This window comes from Xenopus laevis, chromosome 1S (genome assembly GCF_017654675.1).
Source record: "Xenopus laevis strain J_2021 chromosome 1S, Xenopus_laevis_v10.1, whole genome shotgun sequence".
Classification (NCBI taxonomy): Eukaryota; Metazoa; Chordata; class Amphibia; order Anura; family Pipidae; genus Xenopus; species Xenopus laevis.
The window spans coordinates 26475852-26501065 of NC_054372.1; the positions used below are offsets into that span (position 1 = coordinate 26475852).

Genomic DNA, 25214 nt, shown 5'->3' on the forward strand with positions numbered 1-25214 from the left:
GATCCGTTATACGGAAACCCAGAAAGTTCTGAATTACAGAAAGGCGGTCTCCCATAGACTTCCTTTGTATCCAAATAATGCAAACTTTTTCTCTGTAATATTAAAACATTACCATGTACATGCTAAAACTAAGATATAATTAACCGCCATTCGGGGTTTACCTTGACGTGGTATGGTGGCTTATCAATTTTATGATCATAACTTTGTAACAAAATAACCCCTGTTTTGGGTACATATGCAATAGCATTTATTATACTTATATATATATATACCTTAAAGCCTTTAGAGTGCTCCCACAACCCCCGTTTTGATATTGTATATATATATATATATATATATATATATATATATATATATATATATATATATATATATATATATATATATATATATATATATATACATACATACATACACACACATAAACAGTATATATCCATACCCAGTACTACAGGAAAATGTAGGGATAGACCTGCCCTGTGGCTTGTAATGCAGATCTAGACCTGAATATTTTCCTAATGCCTGGCAAATATTGAGACAATGTGACTATAATCATACGATAATCAACTATTCAAATAATGCAGAAATGAAAATGCACATTTTAATAGTACTAAAACCGACCACTTACCTCAATAATATAGAGGACAATATTCTTATAAAAACAGTACAATATGCACTTTGCTACTCGGTTATAATTCCAAGCACCATGGACCAGCAGTAAGTTCTTTAAATATTTAAACTGCAAAAAAGCAAACACAATAGATAACGCAAGCAAATACAAACATACAATACTCAATAGCAGGATAAATACAGTAGATGCAGTTTGCCATATGTACCTGTGCTATAGAGTAGTCAGATGAGTTGGCAGCTTGTAGCCCTTCATTTCCACTTATACCAACACCCACATGAGCAGTCTGAATCATACTGACATCATTTGCTCCATCGCCAATAGCAAGGGTAATAACTTTGACTTGTTTTTTCACCATCTCAACCACTTCAGATTTCTGAAGAGGGGATACCCTATATTTTGGTAAGCAGAGGGGAGAAAAGGGCACCGTTATGGAATATGTTCAGTGAAATTCATAGTTAATATCACATTTGCATTTTGTTCTCTTAAAGCAAATAAAGTACAGGTGATTTACAAACATTCACAAAAACTAATATGCCGTTATAAAACTTTGGAGAAGGTCACAGAGAACCATGTTTTGTGCCTGTAGGGAGTTGGGCTGTCTCAGCATTATTTCTAGCTTTTAGCTTTATTTATAATGTATTTATAATACACTTAAAGGAGAAGGAAAGGTTAAAAGTAAGTAAGCCTTATCAGAAAGGTCCATCTAAATACACCAGTAAACCTCCAAAGTAATGTTGCTCTGACTCCCCTGTCAAAAGAAACACTGCATTTCTTTCCTTCTATTGTGTACATATGGACTTCTGTTTCAGACTTCCTGCTATCAGCTTAAACCTCATTGCCCTGGGCAAGAGCATGCTCAGTTTGCTCCTCTTCCCCCACCCACCCACCTCCCTCCCTTCTCTACTGTAATCTGAGCCCAGAGCAGGGAGAGACTCAGGCAGGAAGTGATGTCACACCACATTAATACTGCAGCTGCTATCCTAAACAAACAGAGAGTTTCTAGAGCTTTTTACTCAGGTATGGTAAAACATTCTACAGAATAAATATAGCATTCTAGCTTGCACTATTGCAGCTAATCTATTGGCAATAAAATGCCTCCGTAGCTTTCCTTCTCCTTTAAAGGGGACCCGTCGCCACAAACAATATTCAAAATCCTATTTTATCACATTAGTCAAGCAAAATGAACTTTAATTATACAATATAAATCTGGGAACTCATAATTATAGCAAACAGGGCGTGGGTATATAAATAGGAGCTCAATGGGTTAGGGTTGGGTTCTCCAGGGTCGGGTTTGGGGTCCTGTTTTTCACTACTTCACTACTTCATCTTTCGATGAATGAAAATATATTATTCAATCACATACATACAGTGAGGCCCATTTATGAATGCAAGAATAAAACTGAAAGCAAAAATAATGAGCATATATATGTGTGTTTAACAAATATATTCATACCTATACACCTTGTGCATAGTGCTACAGCACCGGAGACAAGGGCGGTGTAAGGTGCCCCCTGAAATTACAAGGTTCCCTCTGTACCACTTATGTTTTTATATAACGCTACTCGTGCACACTTGATCATACAGGGCTTAAAGGAACAGTAACGCGAAAAAATAAAAGTGTTTTAAAGTAATGAAAATATAATGCAACGTTGCCCTGCACTGGTAAAACTGCTGTTTGCTTCAGAAACACCACTATGGTTTATATAAATCAGCGGCTGTGTAGCAATGGGGGCAACCATTCAAAGGAGAAAAGGCAAAGGTTACACAACAGATAGCAGATAAGCTCTGTCTGTCTAATGGTGTTATCTGTTATCCATTAGTTAACCTGTGCCATTTAGCCGTTTTTCAATTTCCGCCATTGCTGCTCAGCAGCTTGTTTATATGAACTATAGTAGTGTTTCTGAAGCAAACACATCAGTTTTACCAGTGCAGGGCAACACTGCATGATATTTTCATTACTTTAAAAGACTTACATTTTTTGGTGTTACTGTAACTGAATATAAATACATTCTGAGAAGTATCTCGAGTTTTCAGATGAAGAGACAAATCCACAAGGCTAAAGCACAGTTCTGACATTAATTACTTTGGCAAAACATCTGCCTCACATTCATCAACTGAATCTGTTAATTTTGGAAACAGCATTTCTTTTGGGATTTTCATTTCCAAATGCGGTTTCATACTTCGCTGGAGGTGAGTTTAAGTTATATGCACTACTCCAGCTTTACCCTTAATTAAACATTTGGGGAAAATGAAACATTTGTAAAGCATAAAGCAGTAAACTTAGAAGCACTGTACTTACTGTATTAGGCATTACTGCCAAAAGCAGGCTGTAAGTTACTATTTGAGATATACAACTATATACCCTGATGAATTTGTTCCTAGACTGACCAAGAGAGCACTGGGGTTAGTTGCCAGAATTATAGATGCAAAAAAATATGTATTTGCTGGCACAGATCCATCACTTTCACGATGGGGGCCACTAACATTAACATGCTCACTCCAGTAACCTTATCACATTCAAACTCATCCCCTCACTTACATTCTTATATCCGCCTCCACTGCTAACGAAACACAGGGAACCACACACACACTTATACATGTATTCATATTAACACAAACTCACACCAATATGCACAGGCGTATACAATCCCACATTCACATAACAGCAAGAACATGTCACTGAAACAAAAAGTACACCCCAGTTGTACAAAAAAAAAAAGAAGAGCTTTATGCTAGCTCACTCTCGCCATATGCATTCATACACACTCTCTCACTCAGACGATGACACATAAAGGTACACTTACTCCCATAGACAATGTTCAGTGAGTTTGCAATTGATCCTCAGCATTCAGCTCAGATTCAAAAGCAACAGTCACCCCCAAGTCACTGATAGGTTACTGCCTGGTAACCAATCAGTGGAAACCAAGAGAGCTGAAAAGCAGGAAGTAGAGTTCTGGCTATTATGTTACACATCCAGTCACTCCAGCCTTTATACATTAAATTTTTGGCAAACTAACTACTGTATATTAGAAACATTTTTTATTTTGCACAGCCTTTTTATCCAATTTTTATTTTTATATTGAACAATTTATTTAAGTCTGATGTATAACCAGTAATCATAAAGGGAGATAAATTCTAAAGTAAAGCAATATTGCAGGGGCAACCTGTATAAGCAAAAAAATAAAAATAGTGTCTACTAGCTTGTATGGACACAGTATCCGTGTATCAACAAATGAAAAATATTAATGATTATGCACATGGGGTCTGTGCAAGCTCCATGAACATTCTGTTACTGCTAGCCATATGTAATAGCTCCCCAATAATGCACAGCAGATTCATAAGGCACAGAAGGTAAATGGAAGAGTGCACAGACGCTAAACTACATTATACAGATAGAAACAATTATCTAAGCAGAACAGAGACAACAGAATGGTAAGGAGATGTGCTCATGCATGGTAGTTACCTGCAACAAATTACAGCTTTACATGAAAGAGCGAGGTCTAAGAAATACTGTCTCACTCCAAATGTCAAGGCATACTTCAGGGACTTGCCATCAATTATCAGAGCAAAGTCGTTCTCCTTTCTCAAGGCATCGCCAAGATTGCTGCAATGATGACTTAAAACTTCTCGTGTTGTCTGTAGAAAAACGAAAATGTCTCAGAACAAATGAATTCAAGGAATGTTTTTTTTCTTTTTGAAACAAAATTCTTTCTCTCTGTACACAAGTGACACAAAAATAACATCTAAGGCCCTAGGAAATCATGAAAACTGCAATGTTGAAAGAAGTACAATCCTTTTCTAGCTAGTTATAGGATTGTTCTAACAGCAGCTTGTTCTTATACATTCATACAGCATCTGAGGCTGCTTATTTGGTTACAGCTGCTGACTGGCTTTACAGTTGAAATTTATATATATATATATATATATATATATATATATATATATATATATATATATATATATATATATATATATATATATATATATATATATATATATATATATATATATATATATATATATGCATTGTGGCACAATAGAGACACACCTCTTGCTGGCCCCCAGCAGCTAATGTCCAAAGACAGTTAGACATTTGTGTTGCCCAGGCTTAACAATTTCTGGCTTAAACAAAATACTCACATCAAGAGAGTCTTCATTAATAACAATTAGTCCCATATTCTTTGTGAGAAGTTTACAAGAATGGCCTGTATGTTAAAAAAAAAAATTTAGTACAATGCAAAGGGAAATAGACAAGTCACTGAATAGATTTATTAATGACATTATTATAATTGTACATTTTGTTTTACTTGCCTATTAAACTAATGGCAGGTATACACAGAAACTCTGCAGAGGTACCTAAAAACTGCTAGTTCCAATAAATAGTAAAATCTGCTCAACCACAATACAGCAGGAGAGAGGAGAAGAGGTAAACAAGGGTTTTTGAGTTGCCTACCTTCATGGACTATACATTATTATCTACACACTTTACAAATCAGGGGCAGATTAACTAAGGATCGAATGATAAATTCGAATTTCCAAATTTTTTTTCTTGGTCAAAAACCCACAAAATCCAAATTTAAAAGCACTCGAATTTGAATGTGAGATTTATCACACCTCGACCCTGGAAACAGTTCTAATTCAACTTTTATCCACCTTAAACTTGCCGAGTTCATGTAGAAGTCATAAATAATATACCATTTAAAAAAAATTCACATTACTCTAAAATTCGATCTTTGATAAATAACTAGGGATGCACTGAATCCAGGATTCGGTTCAGGATTCGGCCTTTTTCGTCAGGATTCGGCTGAATTCTTCTGCCTGGCCGAACCGAATCCTAATTTGCAAATGCAAATTAGGAGTGGGGAGGGAAATTGCGTGACTTTTTGTCACAAGAGAAGGAAGTAAAACATTTTTCCCCTTCCCACCCCTAATTTGCATATACAAATTAGGATTCAAATTCCGTTCGGTATTCGACCGAATCTTTCGCGAAGGATTCGGGAGTTCGACAGAATCCAAAATAGTGGATTAGGTGCATCCCTATAAATAACCCTCCTAAAGTGTTCAAGTTCCTGTACTATTCTGGCCTATACACCAGGAGAATGGAAGATTTCCTATAGAGAATTTACATGCAACAAGAGCTTTGCATTATTGCTTTCAGTTACATTCTGTTGCAGAGGAGCTGTATATTATAAACAAGCCCCTGCTAGAATAGATGATGAATGCAAAGCTTTTTAGATGACCCTCTTATAGTCTGAAGAGCAAAAGCATAACAATTATCCTTTTGCAACATATGATCTACGATTCTGTATACTTTTGCAACATATTAATGTGAATTTGCATGTTTTTGTCTGTTTGGCAAGGAAAAATGGGGCCGATAAAAAATTTTTTTTAACCTGGCCGACAGATGTCGGACGATAAATCGTAAGATGTACGATCGTTTAATTCCCACTAACTTCACGATAATTTGACTGATTGGTCGGTTTTCGCGAAAATCGTTCGTTCACCAAAGAAAAATCTTTGTGTCTATGGGGACCTTAATTGTCCTTTCTATTGTACTGACGGGGTGCTGATCCCCCAACCAAGAATGGGGCTGAACAATAAGTATATGGACAGGCTGTGCAGATCCAGTGAATCTTTTTTTCAGATTTGTCTGTGTAGCAGCAGCTGACTGTACATATATGGGGGACTTCTATAGTGACTGGTAAAAACCATTGGAAACTGAAGCATTGACGGGATACGGACACACCTTGGAATTGGAACAAAGTGCTGCTCTATTTCAGCATGAGGTAAAGAGGTTGAGTTCACCCCCAAACAGCTGGAGACACCAATATGCCTTTAACTTAAGCCTCTGCTGTAAGTTGCTATGGGAAAGTTCATCATCGCTCAGTTCTGGGCTTGGTGCCACACAGTATACATTTCCTCAACAGTTTGAACAGCTGTGGGTGACATTTTGAGGGCTATGTATCAAGAGGTGCGAAGGCAAATTTAGTGCTTTTCCACTGGTGCTAGTAGTATGCACATGCTGGGTACATTCTGTTTACGTTTCTTTCAACAAATATGACCATACATGTGCTGCTGCAAAGCATCACAAGGTTCAATGTGATTTTGGAAGAGTGACCTGATTTTCAGCGTACTTGCCGTCCCTCTCTACTCTGAAGATTTATTTTGCTTCTTGCTGTGTTCTAAAGTTCCTTTTTATCTGCATTGGAATGAAAGTGTTACACTACATAACATTTAATGGTGTTCCAAAAGTGTAAAAAAAAACATCAAATCATTTCTCAAGTTTCACAAGCCATATTTCTATGCCTTTAAAGATAAAGTTGGGAAGGAAAGAAAAAAGTAACCATCTTAAAGGTAATACCAGTTGAAAGGAAAAAAAAGAAAATTCCCTTCAAAGCTATAAAAATACTCCTATGAGGAAAGCCAACACAGTACAAGGAATCACATTACAAACAGTAGTAACCTATCAATATTTGTTAGAGTTGTACCCGTCTATGGTACAGTTATATACACGTGTAATGCAACATTTGAGTGGGTAATTTGTTTTATGCATCAGCAAAGAAATAGATCATACATCTTACAATTTTTTGTCGAAAATTGATTGGCCAGGTTAAAGGTGTGTTTGCTACAGAAGTTGTACTATAGTTTATATAAACAAGCTGCTGTGTAGACATGGGGGCAGCCATTCAAAGCTGAAAAAGGAGAAAATGCACAGGATACACAGCAGATAACAGATAAGCTCTGTAGTATACAATGGGATTCTTCAGAACTTCTGTTATCTACTGTGTATCCTGTTCTTGAATGGCTGCCCCATGAATACATAGCAGCTTGTTTGTATAAACTATAGCAGAACTTCTGTAGCAAGTATACCAGTTTTACAAGTACAGGACAACAGCACATTGCATTTTCATTACTTTAAAAATTTTAATGTTTCTGTCTTACTGTTCCTTTAAAACATTTTTAATGTTCACAGTGAAATCTATCCATTGTGGAATTGTTTGCAGGGCCAAGAAAGCAGCTACCAGCTTCAATTAGATGATATCACTTGAAATGGTCTTTTTAGTTGATGGACAAATCATACATTTAAAACATCATTTCAAGCTTGGTCTTCTGATAATGAAAAGATCTTTTAAAAATCCTAACATCTATGGCCACTTTTAAAAGAATAGGACCCAAAGAAAAAAAAATGGATATGACCAGATCTGCCTGACCCATTATGCCCCAGGCACCAACATATTTACTTAGTCTTAGACTTACCCTAGATTGATACTCTAAGGGACCCATCTAATAAGGGTCAAAGTGAATTTTTGAATTCAAAAACTTCGAATTTCAACGTAATTTTTGGGTACTTAGATCAAAATTCGATTTGAAAAAACTTCGACTTAAGGTGGCCATAGACACACAGATCCTATCGTACGAATCAAGGATTCGTACGATTTTCGGATCGTGTGTGGCGTGTGCAGACATCTTTCGTCCGGCGGAGATAGGTCGTTTGGTCGATTGGTCAGGTTTGATTTTGACTCGACCGATCCAGCCGGAGCCCACGGCACATCGTAATCGGATCGTTCAGCCATACGGCCGAACAATCAGATTACCCCCCGATATAGCCATGTTTGTTAATGGCATATCGGGGAAAGATCCGCTCGTTTGGTGATGTTGCCAAACGAGCGGATCTTTGCGTCTATGGCCACCTTTAATCGAAGTACTGTCTCTTTAAAAAACTTGGACTTCGACACCTTAAACCTGCCAAATTGCTGTTTAGCCGATGGGGGACCTCCTGTTTGGCTAAGTTTTGAGTAGTCAAAGTATTTTTTTGTAAAATCGTTTGAAAGATCTTTACTTCGAAAACGGCCGTTTTTGATCGAAAAAAACCCAAGACTATAGAAGTATCAAATTCGATGGTCGCATTTCGAAGTTTTTTAACTTCGAAATTCGACCCTTAGTAAATGTGCCCCTAGGTATCACCCAGGTGAAATAATTCTTCGATAAACACTAAGTGTATTATTTGATTTGCAGCACAACTCTTTTTAAATGATCTCTAAATGGATATTTAAAGGAAACCTAAAACTTAAAGAAACTGTCACACCAAAAAGTTAAAATGTTTTAAAGTAATGACAATATAATTTACTGGTGCTGTGCACTGGTAAAATGGTGTGCTTGCTTCAGCGACACATCTATAGTTTACATAAACAAGCTGCTGTGTAGCCATGGGGGCAGCCATTCATTTACAGGTTACAAGCCCTGTAGTTCAGAAACCAGTGCACTTTGCATATGAATTAAAAATCAGCTCTGTAGCATCAGCTTCTGTTAGGGCTAGTCCACACGGGGAGATAGCGACGAGGCGATGCGCTTTTCAACAGTCGCCTGAAAAAGCCTGGCGAGGCATTTTCAGGCGACTGTTGAAAAGCGCATCGCCTCGTGTGGTTAGCACAGGCGTTTTTACATAGGCGCCCATACAAAACTGTCGCCTGCGCCGGTCGCGGCGACTGGCGCGGCGCTTTGTCGCCGCGACCGCAAACGCGTCGCTATCTCCCCGTGTGGAATAGCCCTTATGGGTTGACTTTTCTTGTCTGGAAGATTTATGACAAACCTTGAAGGGGAACTCCACACAAATATAACTTAAGCTTTTTTAAAAAAGTAAACATAATTTCAAGCAACTTTGCAATATATATCAATTAAAAAATATGCAGACTTTTCATGATTTTTGGTGAATGGTTTGGAACCGTTCCCTAAGCCTAGGCCCCTGCTCTCCTGCTGATCTCTCTGACTACTTTGCTGAGCTGGCTGACTACTGTTACTTTGTAACAACAGCCACCTGTCCCCAGCCTGCATCCTCCAAACCCCACAATTATCTGCACACGTGATTTCAATAAGGAAAGGAACATCATAGTGCAATGCATTGTGGGTTATGTAGTTCCTGCATGCTGTCTGTAAGCTGTGGAGAAGTTGTTACAATTTGTAACATCAGTGTTTAGTCCCTCCTTCCCTGCCAGGATCTCAAATGTTGCAGAAAGCGAAAAAATTGTTAAAAAGATGGATTTCAGCATAGAAAATGGCATTTATTCATACTTTTTAAAGAAACAGTTAACTGTGATGCTTATATTAGGGGTTTCTGTGTTATGTGGGCGTTTTTATAAAATTTTGGTTTTTTTATTAAAAAAAACGTGTTTTTTTTAAGACTCCATTTTTTTTGATTCCAGTAGAAATATTTATTCACAATTTGATAAACTAAAATAAAGACGTACATGATTCATGTGCATGTAATAAAAAGAGATTATATGCTGCTTCTAAAAGGGGAAAAAACTGAAAGCTAAACAGTTTTTTCCTACACCTTCTAAAATAAATAATGGCAAAGGATTCTCGTTAGTTTTTTGAATATTCAAGTTAAAATACGTACTTTTTACAGAAGCATCATCACAGGTTAAATTGTAAGAGCACAAAGCAACACTGCCACCTACTGGCTATTTTTTCTATAACTGTTGTGTAAAAGGAAAGCGATAAAATGTATATCGTATAGGTTCAACTAGGACGCAAACTTTATTACTCATTAAGTAGCCCCTCTATCTTCTATATTTTATTTGCAATCATCTACAAAAAGAAAATCTTTCAGAGTTGTGATTTAGTGTAGAAAATAAGGATTTTAGCGCTTCAGACTGGGTTTGTATGCACAAATAACAGCTAATACTGTGTATGGGGAACAATCTTTGCTGGATTTGCGAGGGGTTTTAAATGGATCATGGACCAATCACTGTAACCTTTATACAAAGGTGGACTAGAAATTCATGGAAATACATAATTATACCTATATTAATAGCAGTTTCCTGCTTATCTCCTGTTAGAACCCAGATCCTGATATCCGCCTTGACTAATGTCTCTATCGTTTCTGGCACATTGTCTTGTAGCTTGTCTTCAATGGCCGTGGCTCCAAGTAAATGTAGATTCTATAAAAGAATAAATACAAAATTAAGACAAATAAAAAAAAAAAATGCAGGTATGGGAACCCGTGATCCGGAAACCCGTTATCCAGAGAGTTCCGAATTACAGAAAGGCCGTCTCCCACAGGCTCCATTATAATAAATGAATCCAAATTTTTTAAAATGATTTCCTTTTTCTTTGTAGCAATAAAACAGTACCTTGTATTTGATCCAAAATAAGATATAATTAATCCTTATTGGAAGCAAAACCAGCCTATTGGGCTTTTTTAATGATTTTTTAGTAGACTTGAGACATGAAGATCCAAATTATGGAAGGACCCCTTATCCGGAAACCCCCAGGTCCCAAGAATTCTGGATAACAGATCCCATACCTGTACAAGATAACCTCACCTCAGTTCAGATAATACAGGTACTTCATTCAGGAGTTGTGGCTTATTGCCACAAATACCTTTACACCATTAGTGTCACCCCAAAAATGTTTAGAATATGGCCTGACCTAGTGATGAGACAAAACCTACCTAACCCTTATATCTCATTTCTCCAAATTACGGGAAGGCCATCTCCCATAGACTCCATTTTATCCAAATAATGCAAATTTTTAAAAACAATTTCCTTTTTCTCTGTAATAATAAAACTAAACTAAGATATCATCACTAGGTCAGGCCATATTCTTAACATATTTGGGGTGACACTAATGGTGTAAAGGTATTTGTGGCAAAAAGTCACAACTCATGAATGAAGTACCTGTATTATCTGAACTGGGGTGAGGTTATCTTGTACAGGTATGGGATCTGTTATCCAGAATTCTAGGGACCTGGGGGTTTCCAGATAAGGGGTGTTTCCATAATTTGGATCTTCATGTCTCAAGTCTACTAAAAAATCGTTAAAAAAGCCCAATAGGCTGGTTTTGCTTCCAATAAGGATTAATTATATCTTATTTTAGATCAAATACAAGGTACTGTTTTATTTTTACAAAGAATAAGCCTATTGGGTTTATTTAATGTTTAAATGATTTTCTGGTAGACTTAAGGTATGAAGGTCCAAATCATGTGCACATCAGTTATCCGGAAATCCCCAGGTCCCGAGAATTCTGGATAACAGGTCCTATACGTGTATATGGTAGGCTCTCTGATCAACAAATGAAAAGTATACCTTGTACAAGCCGTGGTACATTGATCTGTTTAAGCTATAAAAGTCCTTGCAATGTGTATATAGGCTTTCAACAATCGCCAAGACTTTCTTCGTGCAATCCATAAAAATCATGTAGAAGAGATTTTCTTTATTTTTACTGGCATTGACGACTCAGATTAAAGCTCTGAGGAAAAGCCCTTTTCCATTTCAGAAATGCAGCTCTTAGCACCTTTTCTGCCGATGATATTGTTACATAGTACAGGGTACTGAGCAAATGTTTAAAATAACACTCACTGTGCCATGGGATACAGAACCAGCTTCAGCATTACCTAAACCTTACATCAAACATGGCATTAAGTCTGCCCTTAGTAAAGAAAAACACACACTAAACAGCACATTAAGATTTACAAGCACCAGGTTTATTTTCAATGCCAGCTGCAGCCAGGAGATGGACTGTGAGGTTTGGTTGTCATTTGCAGGGAAGTCTTGATAATAATATTTATATTTATAAATAGCAGAAGGCAGAGTTTAGAGAGCAGCATGTCCACAAGGTGATCCCTTCCTATATTAACAGGTACCTCCTCCATTATGCATATCTCTACTCGATGCCACTTGGGTCTACTCGAGGCCACTTCGGGTCTTTTCGCCGCTTCGGGAGTTCAGCTTCGGCTGTTTTCGTAGCTTAGGGTCTTTTTGCCGCTTCAGGAGTTTGGCTTTTGCTGTTTTCGTGACTTTGGGTCTTTTCGCCGCTTCAGGACTTCAATTTCGTCTGTTTTTGGGTCGGACTTTTGTTGCTTCGGGAGTTTGGCTTTGGCTTTTTCTGTGGCTTCGGTTCTTTGCGCAGCTTCGGGAGTTTGGCTTCGGCTGTTATCGTAGCTTCAGGTCTTTTCGCCGCTTCAGGAGTTCAGCTTCGGCTGTTTTCGTGACTTCGGGTATTTTTGCGGCTTCAGGACTTCAATTCCAGCTGTTTTCATGACTTTGTGGTCGGACTTTTTGCGGCTTCAGGAGTTCAGCTTCTACTATTCTTCGGGAGTTTGGCTATTTTCGTATCTTCGGGTCTTTTCGCTGCTTCGAGAGTTCGGCTTCGGCTGTTTTCGTGACTTCGGGTCGGACATTTTGCTGCTTCGGGAGTTCGGCTTCGGTTATTTTGGTGGCTACGGGTCTTTGCGCCGTTTCGGGAGTTCGGCTTCGGATGTTTTCGTAGCGGTGGGTCTTTTCACCGCTTCGGGAGTTCGGCTTCGGCTGTTTTAGTGGCTTCTGGGTCTTTTCACTGCTTCGGGAGTTCGGCTCTTTGGCACTTCCGCATTTCAGCTGTTCGGGACCTCGGAAATGCCCGCACGGCTTCGGCGATGTCAAGGGTGGCCCGGCTTTTTCGAAAGTGCAGCACTGCCAGGCCCCCTTTCAGGCCCGGGACACTTGTACCCCCTGTACCCCCCTGATTATTATTATTATTATTATTAACATGTATTTATATAGCGCCAACATATTGCGTAGCACTGTAAAGTAAATGTGATTATACAACTACATCACATGAATTACATACATAGAATATATGGAGTAACAAACATCACAATCAATACAGGTACAAAAAGGTGAGGAAGGCCCTATGCATAGGCATACAGTCTAAAGGGAAGGGAGTAATACACAAGGTGTGGGAGTGGGCAAGATCGAATTGAGTGGGTGAGAAATGTGGTATTGCGTTTGGTAGTTAAGCAGAGTGAGGGTAGGCTTCTCGAAAGAAGTGCGTTTTCAGAGATTTCTTGAAAGTAGAAAGGTTGGGAGAAAGTCGGACAGACCGTGGGAGAGCGTTCCAGAGGAGGGGTGCAGCCCTTGCAAAGTCTTGAATGCGAGCATGTGAGGAGGTAATGAGAGAAGAGTTGAGTAGCAGGTCAGTAGAGGAGCGTAGTAAGCGAGTGGGTGAGTATATAGAGATGAGTTCAGAGATGTAGGGTGGGGCAGAATTATGAAGTGCTTTGAAAGTCAGTGTCATTAATTTGAATTTGATTCTGAAAGGTAACGGAAGCCAGTGCAGGGATTGACAGAATGGCGAGGCAGAGGAGGAGCGGTTGCTGAGGTGTATGAGCCTCGCAGCAGTGTTCATTATGGACTGGAGAGGTGACAGTCTCTGGAGGGGGAGGCCAATTAAAAGAGAGTTACAGTAGTCTAGACGCGATATGATGAGAGAGTGAATAAGAATTTTGGCAGCGTCTTGGGTGATAAATGATCGTATTTTGGATATGTTCTTTAGGTATATCCCCTGATGGCGACCTGTCTCTACTACACTGGCTCAGACTGTACATGGACATGTGTGTGTGTTGTTGCTGTGTGTGCAATCTGTATGCTATCCCAAGTCAGTATAATGGAAAGTACACACAGGCACAACAGTGTAAAGTAGAATTAAAGCTCAATATAGGACATGGCTAGAAATGATAGAAATGCTTTATCTAGGGTTGCCACCTTTATGTCTTTATTCTTTGTTGTGCTTTAGTGTACGTGGTCTAACGGTGGTTTAAAGGAATGGTTACTGGGTAAATAGATAGGCTGTGCAAAATAAAATAAAAAATAAAAAATGTTTCTGATATAGTTAGTTAGGCAAAAATGTAATGTATAAAGGCTGTTGCTTTTGAATCTGAGCTGAATGCTGAGGATCAATTGCAAACTCACTGAACAGTTATGTCCCATGTGGCCCCCCTTCAAGTCGCTGACTAACTCAGAGTTAGAGAGCTGAAAAGCAGGAAGTTGGATTCTGGCTATTATGTTAGACATCCAGTCACTCCAGTCTTTATTCATTACATTTTTGGCTAACTAACTATATTAGAACCATTTTTTATTTTGCACAGCCTATCTATTTACCCAGTTTTTATTTTCACATTGAACTGTTCCTTTAAGCTATTCCACTAGAACACTGTTGGTGTAAGTCCCCTGGCTGGTACATTTTTTGAAAAAAAATAACCAGCCCAGTAAGGGAGGTAAGCAACTAGAAATACCGGGGGGGCGCTAAAATTTTGGCATCCCCCAGTTAATACGTAAGTGATACATATATAAAAGGAGGCATTTTGTGTTAAAAACAATTTACTTTTTTAAATATAGAAGAATTGCACTTAAAAAAGTAGAGTTTCAGGCAGATTTATTGAATATTTATGCAAAAACCCTAATAATCCCTCCTTTCTCTTTTACTCCCTGCTCCCTGAATTCCCAGGCTGTGCAGGGGAGCCGGCGGCTCTCAGCTCACTATACTGCAGGACAGGAACCAATCAGCAGCTAGCAGGACCTGATAGGGAACTTTAGTCTTTGCTTGTGCGACTGCAGATCTGTGATTGGCTGTCCCTCTCCTACTGTGCTTGTGGTAGGGACAGTTAGGACACGCCCACCCCTCATTTGAAACAGGGACCAGGAAACATCTATAGGGAGCTCCAATAAAGGAGTTATTTTTACAGTTAATATTGATTTTTAGACAATGTGAAACCAACACCATATATTATTTACAATTGCCTACAAAACTAGGGTTTTTTTTTTTCAATTATCCTATGTCTCCTTCAAATTATAAACATGCAAATGTTCCTCACAAGTAAGGCAGGACATACAATCAGTCACTGGTAAAACAAATGGTTCTGGCACAGAGTGAAAGTGCTGTGCAGTCACCATACTGGAAATGTGGGTCCATATAACCAGTTCCCACACTCCTTTATTTTTTACCAATTTGCTTTTTCTATAATATAAGTGCTTCATTCTTAGTTTAATTAGGTGATTGAGTAGAGATTATTTTTTTTAAAAGAGCAAAAAAAAATTATGTATATTAAATCTTTTAGCAATTTTTCACAAATATGCACAACATTACAAAATACTGCTAAATATGGCCCACAGGGTCAGAGCCACAACTATTATTTTCTAGCTGTATGCTTCTCGACTAGACTTTTTCTAGCATGCCAGTACGGGTTTTATGGCACGGAGATAATGCAGGGATAATCCTTGAGCCACGCAACACCATCTTGCCGCTGTTTGCATTGGCCAGAAAGCAATGGAGAAATAAACGACTTTAATCCAAAAAAGCACACAATCACAAAAACTCCACACAAGTGCCAAGTGCTCTGAGCAGTTCTGTAAAGGATTTTCCTTTTCATCGGGTGCTGCGTGTGAATAATACATACAACAGAGATATGGCAATGACTTCATTTCATACACTTGTAGAATCTGGTATTAGCTACTGCTTTGCTTTTGGAACTGAAATGCCAGGCAGAGTCAGAGTGAGAATGAAGCCTGTGCTATAATAATGATTCAAAGCCTGCCAGAAATACAGCTGCAGAACACCTGATAAATCAAAGTGTTATTAGGTGTAAAGATGAGAGTACATCACTGCCACCAATGGAGACTGAAAAACAAGGGGGGGGGGGAACAGAGAGTGAGAGAGAAAGAAAGAGAGCGAGATATCTAGAGAGAGAGATATATAGAGAGAGACACAGAGAGGGAGAGAGTGAGTGAGAAAGAAAAAGAGAAGGAGAGAAAGAAAGAGAGCGAGATATATATAATACACAAAAGCTGTGAATATCTTGTAAATTATATCCTTATAAACGGTGAGTAGTGATGTCATCAGTTATAAACGGTGAGTAGGTATGTAATTTCTGTCACATGACTCACTAAAATTTGTGTATTATAATTAATAAAGTACCCCCAGTTGTAAAATATGAGGGTACTGAAATGGTCATGAAACTCCTCGGTAACTTATAATATCCTTATATTTTACAAGAGGGGGTACTTTATTCACTATAGAGAGAGAGAGAGAGAGAGAGAGAGAGAGAGTGTGAGAGAGAGAGAGAGAGAGAGAGAGAGAGAGAGACAGAGAGACAGAGACACTAATGCTAGCTACAAAGAATTAAAGGTAGACTTTGTACAAATGCATGTAAATACCATGCCAGTGCACTGGAGAAGTACTCAGGCCCTGTTTTGAATTTGCCAATTTACTGTAGAAGCATTGTAATTATGCCATATAAATCTAGAGCTGGTTGTGAACTACAAGTCTCTGCTTCGAATGATCTTTCTTCTATGGGTTCTACAGGAAGTACACAAACAAATGGAATAAGAAAGGAAGTCTCTACTGAATGGGGTGGTTCACCTTTAAGTTCATTTTTAGTATGTTCTAGAATGGATCACTTTAGTCAACTTTTCAATTGGCCTTTATTTTTTTATAGTTTCTGAATTATTTGCCTTCTTCTTGTGGATCTTTCCAGATTTCAAATAGGTCACTGGCTGCATCTAAAACACAAATGGCCTGTAAGGCTATACATGTATTATTATTTTTAGTTTTTGTTACCCCTCCTTCTATTCAGGCCCTCTTCTATTCATATATCAGCCTCTCATTCAAACCAGTGCATAGTTGCTAGGTTAATTATGGCCCTAGCAACCAGATTGCTGACATTACAAACTGGGCAGCTGCTGAATAAAAAGCTAAATAAGTAAAAGCTGAACAATCCCTTTAAGTTCAGGCCCTGACACGGCAGCTTCTGATTTGGATCTCACCCTGCTACAAAGAGATTCATTTGTTTTTTCCATTTACCCCTAGGTGAGTTTCTCCCAGTGGAGAACCACACACCTTTCCCTCCTCTACATATATCTCTATGAATTCTTTCCCTAACGATATATTACAAAGACCCAGTTTAAACACAAAAAGCTATACACACAGGCTGAGATGATGACAACAAGGGATTCCTTACTTTTTCTATGAGTTCATAGCATTCCTCAAGTTTCAGTGCTCTGTTCTGTACAGAAGTGGAAGCTCTATGATACACATCCAACCATTCTTCATAAGTGCTGTCTGGGATACTGGCAACAGCAAAGCACAAAGTCCGTAAACCTAAATGGAAATACACAGGCATAGAAATAACTATGGGTTATAGGTGGAGATTTGCTCCTTTCAGTCTCAAGCTTGCATTATATTACTAATAGTTATGAAAGGTAGAAGTACATAACACCCAACTACCCTGATATTATCATATATATGATAAACAGGGGCAATTTAAAGGTACGAAAAAACAGAAGGCCCCAAGCATGGCAGCATATTATATTGATTATCAATAGTTAAAATATTTTTATTATATATGTCAGAGATGTCCACCCTTACACTCTCCGGTTGTGGTTAAACTACAACTCTAAGCATTCCCCTAGCATCAGTTATGGGCAACTTCCAGCCCACTAGATCTTAAACTACATCTTCCTTCATTCCAGTCATTGGGAATCTAGGAGCTACAGATTAGCAGCACTTGCTGCCCTCATTGTTGTCCTTACCTTTACGTGATAGACAGAAGATTTCCTCTTTCACACAGATTGGGTTTTATTTGCTGTATTTATGTTTTTTCTATGCCTTCAAAAGCGCAACATATATATTATATAAATACTATACAGTATATAAATATCCAGCATGATTTGAACTTTTCTGACCTCTGCTGGCTGGTTTTTAGACTGCACTTTTAGTCATTCACCAATGTTACAATGATGACAGTCAATAACACTGCAAGTTATAGAGGGCTTAAGTATATTTGAAAAGGAGACTTACAAAAAACTTTGAAGATGCCTTGAGAAGTGTGGACTAATTCTTATTTATTTGTAAGAATGTTTTAAGAGCACTAGGATGTACCCCAGGGCCCTCCCCATTATTAACCAGCCTTGATTAGCTATACACTTTTCCCCGCATTGTCTCATGAGTTGGGTCAAGCATAGGTGGGTGAGGCAAAAACCAATACGTGGGGACATGGTTTATATTTGTTATCCAGCCTAATGGTCCCCATAGATGCAAAGATTTTTCTTTGGTGAACGACCGACTTCAGTGCAATCCAACCAATCCGTCAAATTATTGCGAGGTTAGTGGGAATCGAACTATCGTGCATCTAACGATTTTTTCGGCCGACATCTGTCAGAACATGCCTGCCAAGCAGGCAGCTACCCTCTGTTTTCTTGGCTTCAACTAGACAACATCGCTTGAAATTGTCTTTTTAGTTGATGGACAAATTGTACATTTAAACGATCGTTTCAAGATAAGCTTGGTCTCACGATAACGAAAAGATGTTTTAAAAATCTTCTATGGCCAGCTTAAGTCTCTCAAAAATGTTGTGAGATTGCACTGGAAGAAGCTGTGCTACTGACTGACACTGCTGGTTTGGCTAATTATTGTGGTGTGACTGGGGAAAGAAGGGGGTTAGTTTTAGAATGTCAAATTAGCAGTGGGGAATTCTGTAAAGTCACACTGAAGCACTTCTGTTAAATTCACTTATGTGAAATTAGCTCCCAGTAGGGTTTTTTTATGCAACAGCACAGATTCCTGCTTAAATCTGGAATATGTCAGTATAACTTTAAAAAAACAAAAGTACATAAATACTAAATATAGTTGGGGCAACTTTGGCAGGGCCCCCAGATTTAAAGAGCCAGTTACATTTTCTAGTAGACTTAATGTATGATATATTTTACATAAAGGAAAGTAGGGATAGCAGGTATAGTAGGGAGAGATGGTGCCCATAGAAAGAAACAGTGGGATAATAGTCTCTGGGAAGGGAGTGTGACTGTGGGATAGCAGGTATAGTAGGGAGAGATGGTGCCTATAGTAACAGTGGGATAATAGTCTCTGGGAAGGGAGTGTGACTGTGGGATAGCAGGTATAGTAGGGAGAGATGGTGCCTATAGTAACAGTGGATAAAAGTCTCTGGGAAAGGAGTGTGACTGTGGGATAGCAGGTATAGTAGGAAGACATGGTGCCTATAGTAACAGTGGGATAATAGTCTCTGGGAAGGGAGTGTGGCTGTGGAATAGCAGGTATAGTAGGGAGAGATGGTGCCTATCGTAACAGTGGGATAATAGTCTCTGGGAAGGGAGTGTGACTGTGGGATAGCAGGTATAGTAGGGAGAGATGGTGTCTATAGTAACAGTGGATAATAGTCTCTGGGAAGGGAGTGTGACTGTGGGATAGCAGGTATAGTAGGGAGAGATGGTGCCTATAGTAACAGTGGGATAATAGTCTCTGGGAAGGGACTGTGACTGTGGGATAGCAGGTATAGTAGGGAGAGATGGTGTCTATAGTAACAGTGGATAATAGTCTCTGGGAAGTGAGTGTGACTGTGGGATAGCAGGTATAGTAGGGAGAGATGATGCCTATAGTAACAGTGGGATAATAGTCTCTGGGAAGGGAGTGTGACTGTGGGATAGCAGGTATAGTAGGGAGAGATGGTGCCTATAGTAACAGTGGGATAATAGTCTCTGGGAAGTGAGTGTGACTGTGGGATAGCAGGTATAGTAGGAAGACATGGTGCCTATAGTAACAGTGGGATAATAGTCTCTGGGAAGGGAGTGTGGCTGTGGAATAGCAGGTATAGTAGGGAGAGATGGTGCCTATCGTAACAGTGGGATAATAGTCTCTGGGAAGGGAGTGTGGCTGTGGGATAGCAGGTATAGTATGGAGAGATGGTGCCTATAGTAACAGTGGGATAATAGTCTCTGGGAAGGGACTGTGACTGTGGGATAGCAGGTATAGTAGGGAGAGATGGTGCCTTTAGTAACAGTGGGATAATAGTCTCTGGGAAGGGAGTGTGACTGTGGGATAGCAGGTATAGTAGGGAGAGATGGTGCCTATAGTAACAGTGGGATAATAGTCTCTGGCAATGATACTACTAACCTTATATTTTTAACCCATGCTCTGCTTTTCTTTCACTTTTATTTTTTTTATACATCTATTTCTTGTACCTCCACTATCTGTCTTCATTCTTTATTGCAGCATTTCTTTACTTCATACATATTGCTTTATCTCCTCCTGTTCTTCAGCTAGCAGCGCCCCTCTTTTCTTTGTATCTCTCACTTTCCCCTGTCATAGAGGGTTTTTACTATTAGGCTTAACCTGTTCTTCTCTCCTTTTGCATTATCCTGTTTAAACAATTACATAAAACCATAAAATATATATGTATCCTTTTCTGTCATAATTGTCCATGAAAACAAAAATCTTTGGACATAGCAGCAATGCTTCCTAATTTGAATACATGTATCTGTAAATGGAGTGTTAATTTGTGTACTGACAGATGCGTATCATTGATTGTATTTACCCATGGAAACAAAACTCTTTTCACATAGTAGCAATGTGATTTCTCCTGCCTCAGCTCTGTGTAAAAGCTCTTGCCATAGCTCCCTGAAACTTCTTTAAATGGCAGCAGGTAAGAGTGCACACTTCTCCCAATACATCGCATACGTGAGACAAGAACTAAAGGAGCTCATGCAGGCCAGTCCATAGTGAAAAATAATGGGGGTGTTGGTTAACGTTCGCTCATGGAGGGTTCCTTCCAGCCAGAGTGAGGGCACCCATTGGTGCGGGGCCCAATCGGCCTGTCTGCCTGCCTACATTTTCAAGCTGATATAAAGACTGAAAATGCACAAAAACAAGCAAAAGCTGTATCAAACCCACCTTCCGTCGCAAACTGTTCCAAATGTTTTAATGTAATTTCTTTGTACTTTGATGTTTCAGCCAAACGGTCATAAATGACTGTATCCTAGATCAGATGAGAAAAAACTGGCATGTCATATTTTGTAGCTTGAATATCCAGGGAGCACGTTCATTATACTGTGATACATTTCCCATTTCAGACCCGGAAGATGGCTGCCACAAACTGCATTCCCTGAATCTGCACCGAGGAGTAATTAAAAAGTTAGGGGCATTTCCCCAGGTTAGCAGCTAAGATGGGGGAGGAGGGAGGTCTACGTAGGGTTGAACTCTCCTTTGAGTTATGTTTTTGTGGAGTTCCCCTTTAAATACAAATAACTGTTAGCTTAATGTACGTTAAAGTCTTGTGACAAGAAATTACCTAAGCATAAGCAAGTGCAGTTCTGCGTCCAAGATTTGGCTCTAGCCATCTTCAGGCAGGCTAGTAAATGACCCCTTATTTGTTCTCCTCATTCTTGTGTGGTCATTCTTAAGGTACACAGGTTAATTTCCTCTTAATAAAACTGACCTGCAATCCTGCATTATGATGCTCTCAGATCTACCCATTTGGTCCAGCACTCAAATTGGGCAGAGACTGTCAGGTTTGGTGACCTAGCTGAATACTTGGAGCTCCATGTACAGACTTGGAGCTCCATGTACAGCTAGCTTAAATTATTTTTTGTTGACACTAATAATTCATGTTAGATCAATTAGATTCCTTCTGGCTTTTCACTGGCTTAAATAATAGATAGGGTGGCAAATGTATTAAAGAATGAATTGAAGTATCATTAAGGATGCCTAGTAATTCAATGTTGTTGTAAACATTTTTTTATCTATTAGTATTATTTATTTATTTAGCATTAATGGGAAAATATACCCCCCTTTTTATGACATGAGCACATTCAGCTAGTCAAAAAGGTGCATAAATACTAAGCGAGCTTCCCAATCGATACATTTTTTTTTTAGAGAGGTATACATTATTTTATTGATTTATAGTAAACCAAAAGTCTGTATCTGTGCTTGTCAATATCCATAGTGTAATGCAACCCCCTTCCTTAGCTGGTTTCGTGAAAATTAAATTATGGATTCTGAGAATTGAAGTCCCTCAGCTTTCTACAGTGGGTGTTGCACAAAAGGCAAAGGAGCTTCAAGTCTCAGAATTCAACAAAGGTATAGCGAACACTTTTGAATGAATGATGAATGTCTTATTGTGTGACAAAAATAATGCCTAATATAACTTATTTTGTTTAAGTTACCTGAAGTAGAAAATAATACAGTCATATGAAAAAGTTTGGGGACCCCTCTCAGCCTGCATAATGATTTACTCCACTTTCAACAAAAAAGATAACAGTGGTATGTCTTTCATTTACCAGGAACATCTGAGTACTGGGGTGTTTTCTAAACAAAGATTTTTAGTGAAGCAGTATTCAGTTGTATGAAATTAAATCAAATGTGAAAAACTGGCAGTGCAAAAATTTGGGTACCCTTGTAATTTTGCTAATTTGAATGCATATAACTATGCAGAGGATTGTGAGAATGGTTACAAACAACACACAGATCACCTCCAAAGACCTGCAAGAACATCTTGCTGCAGATGGTGTATCTGTACATCGTTCTACAATTCAGCGCAATTTGCACAAAGAACATGTGTATGGCAGGGTGATGAGAAAGAAGCCCTTTCTGCACTCACAAACAGTCGCTTGTTGTATGCAAAAGCTCATTTAGACAAGCCACAGTCATTTTGGAACAAAGTGCTTTGGACTGATGAGACAAAAATGTAGTTATTTTGTCATAACAAAAAGCGCTTTGCATGGCGGAAGAAGAACACCACATTCCAAGAAAAACTACTGCTACCTACTGTCAAATTTGGTGGAGGTCCCATCATGCTGTGGGGCTGTGTGGCTAGTTCAGGGACTGGGGCCCTTGTTAAAGTCAAGGGTCGGGTGAATTCAACCCAATATCAACAAATTCTTCAGGATAATGTTCAAGCATCAATCACAGAGTTGAAGTTATGCAGGGGTTGGATATTCCAACAAGACAATGACCCCAAACACACTTCAAAATCTACAAAGACATTTATGCAGAGGGAGAAGCAGGGCCGGACTGGGAGTAAAAAGCAGCCCTGGCAAAAAAATCAAAGCAGCCCACACATAAATGCGTGCTGGTCTTTTACTTACACACACGCATATTTCATATGCATATATATATATATATTTATACATATATATTATATAGTGGATAATGTACCCCCTACTGTAATTTATAAAGATATTATAAGTCACCGAGGAGTTATGTGACCATATAAAAGCACCGCATAACTCCGAGGTGATCACTTATCTTTATAAATTAGGGGGTACATTATGAATTATAATTTATAGTTTGTAGGTGCCTTAAAATGTAAAGAATGGCTTTGCTTACATATTACTAAACGACACTTATTAATATGCTATGCCTTTGCCAAGACCACCCCCCTCCCCTGATTTCAGCTTTCTGCTTATGTTTCCCTCTTTTTTGGGGGGCTGATTACTTATTTGAATTTCTTTGCTGTGTTCTGCCCTTGCCTTCTTGCTTGCCATGGTTTATGTCATCAGTTGCAGCAGGTAAAGGAGATAGATCGGAGGAGGGGGAGTAGGACAGAGAACAAGACTCGGGATTGAAAGTAGGAGGGGGGAGCGAGAGAATGTGTTACAGGGAGGGGGGCCTGAGAGCAGAGAGGGACCCTGCAAGCAGGGAGGGAGATTGGAGAAGCACCGTGAAAGGAGGAAGCTGGACAGAGCTGACATGAGGAGCTGTGAAACTTGAGACAGTGGGTGACTGTGAGGGGGGGGGGCAAGACTGGAGAGGGACTGTCCGAAATCAAACAGACAACTGGAGGCAGCTTGTGAGGGAGACCCTAAACGGAGCAGTCAGAGGCAGGGAAAGAGATGTGCAACATACGGAACGCATTTTAGGACATCATGCGCCTAATTACCTTTGCTGCATGCGTTGTCCTATGCCTTCTCCATAGCGCATTGTTTGCCTTTGTAGTCACGCATGCTCCAAACGCATGATATCCTAAAATGCGTTCCGTAGCAACACTCTTATCAGTAAAGCTAAATAAAGTATTACCTCCTCCACGCTCACTCGCTCTCTCTCCCCCTCCCTCTGGAAATAGCTTCGGCGTGCGCACTTCAACTATGTGAACTGTGCGCTCCTTGCTCGTAAAATATATTTTCCTTCTAATAGCAGATAAGTGCAGCGCCCGGCCCACTTCATCACAGGATAGAGCGGCCGTTCGGGCAAATTCCCGAACGGACAGATTACCAGTCCGGGCCTGGGGAGAAGTACAATATTCTGGAATGGCTGTCACAGTCCCCCGACTTGGATATCATGGAAAATCTATGGGATGATTTGAAGCAGGCTGTCCATGCTCGGCAGCCATCAAATTTATTTGAATTGGAGAGATTTTGCTGGACGGTCAAAAATAACACCACCCAGAATCCAGACACTCAAAGGCTATAGGAGGTGTCTAAAGGCTGTTACATTTGCCAAAGGAGGCTCAACTAAGTATTGATGTAATATCTTATCTTAATAAAATTTATGTCACTGCTGAAATACTACTGTTTCCATAAGGCATGTTATATATTAAAAGGAAGTTGCTACTTTGAAAGCTCAGCCAATGAACTAACAGGGGTTACCAAACTTTTTCATATGACTGGATATTCCGGTCAGTTGGAAACATTACAACAAATCCACACAAATGCTTAAACAAGACTGTAGAAATGAATACTGCAGAAAAGCAAGAATACTTAATATTACTCACTGCCCCTTTGCAGTACAGTCTCAGTTTTCCTGCTGAGTTTCGAACGATTACAGACATTCGCTTCCGATTACTGCATACAAAAGAGAAAATGGAGGCAATACTGATGTTGAATAACCTTGTTTAAAAAAATTACAATACTAAGGAAATTTACTGTACATCAGGGCCCCTTAACTAGTAGCTTGGCAGCAGGGCGTCTAAACCCTAAAATCTAGTTGCAGCATGTTATTTTTCAAGATATGAGGTAGTTAAGCTAGAATGTATGAATTTTGC

At 39.1% G+C, this 25214-nt stretch overlaps 1 protein-coding gene across 6 annotated transcripts in view; it reads right to left on the minus strand.

The window, feature by feature from the left end:
* The window catches only part of atp8a1.S (ATPase, aminophospholipid transporter (APLT), class I, type 8A, member 1 S homeolog), a 149914-nt gene that overhangs the window by 34995 nt on the left and 89705 nt on the right, over positions 1–25214 (minus strand). For all 6 annotated transcript variants that reach the window (XM_018243125.2, XM_041579450.1, XM_018243124.2 and 3 more), the window contains 8 exons: positions 24945–25014; positions 21128–21212; positions 17406–17545; positions 10434–10572; positions 4772–4836; positions 4095–4267; positions 837–1020; positions 629–739 (listed from right to left, as the gene is read on the minus strand). In XM_018243125.2, coding sequence (XP_018098614.1) covers positions 629–739; positions 837–1020; positions 4095–4267; positions 4772–4836; positions 10434–10572; positions 17406–17545; positions 21128–21212; positions 24945–25014 — 967 coding nt within the window. The remainder of the gene's footprint in view (positions 1–628; positions 740–836; positions 1021–4094; positions 4268–4771; positions 4837–10433; positions 10573–17405; positions 17546–21127; positions 21213–24944; positions 25015–25214) is intronic.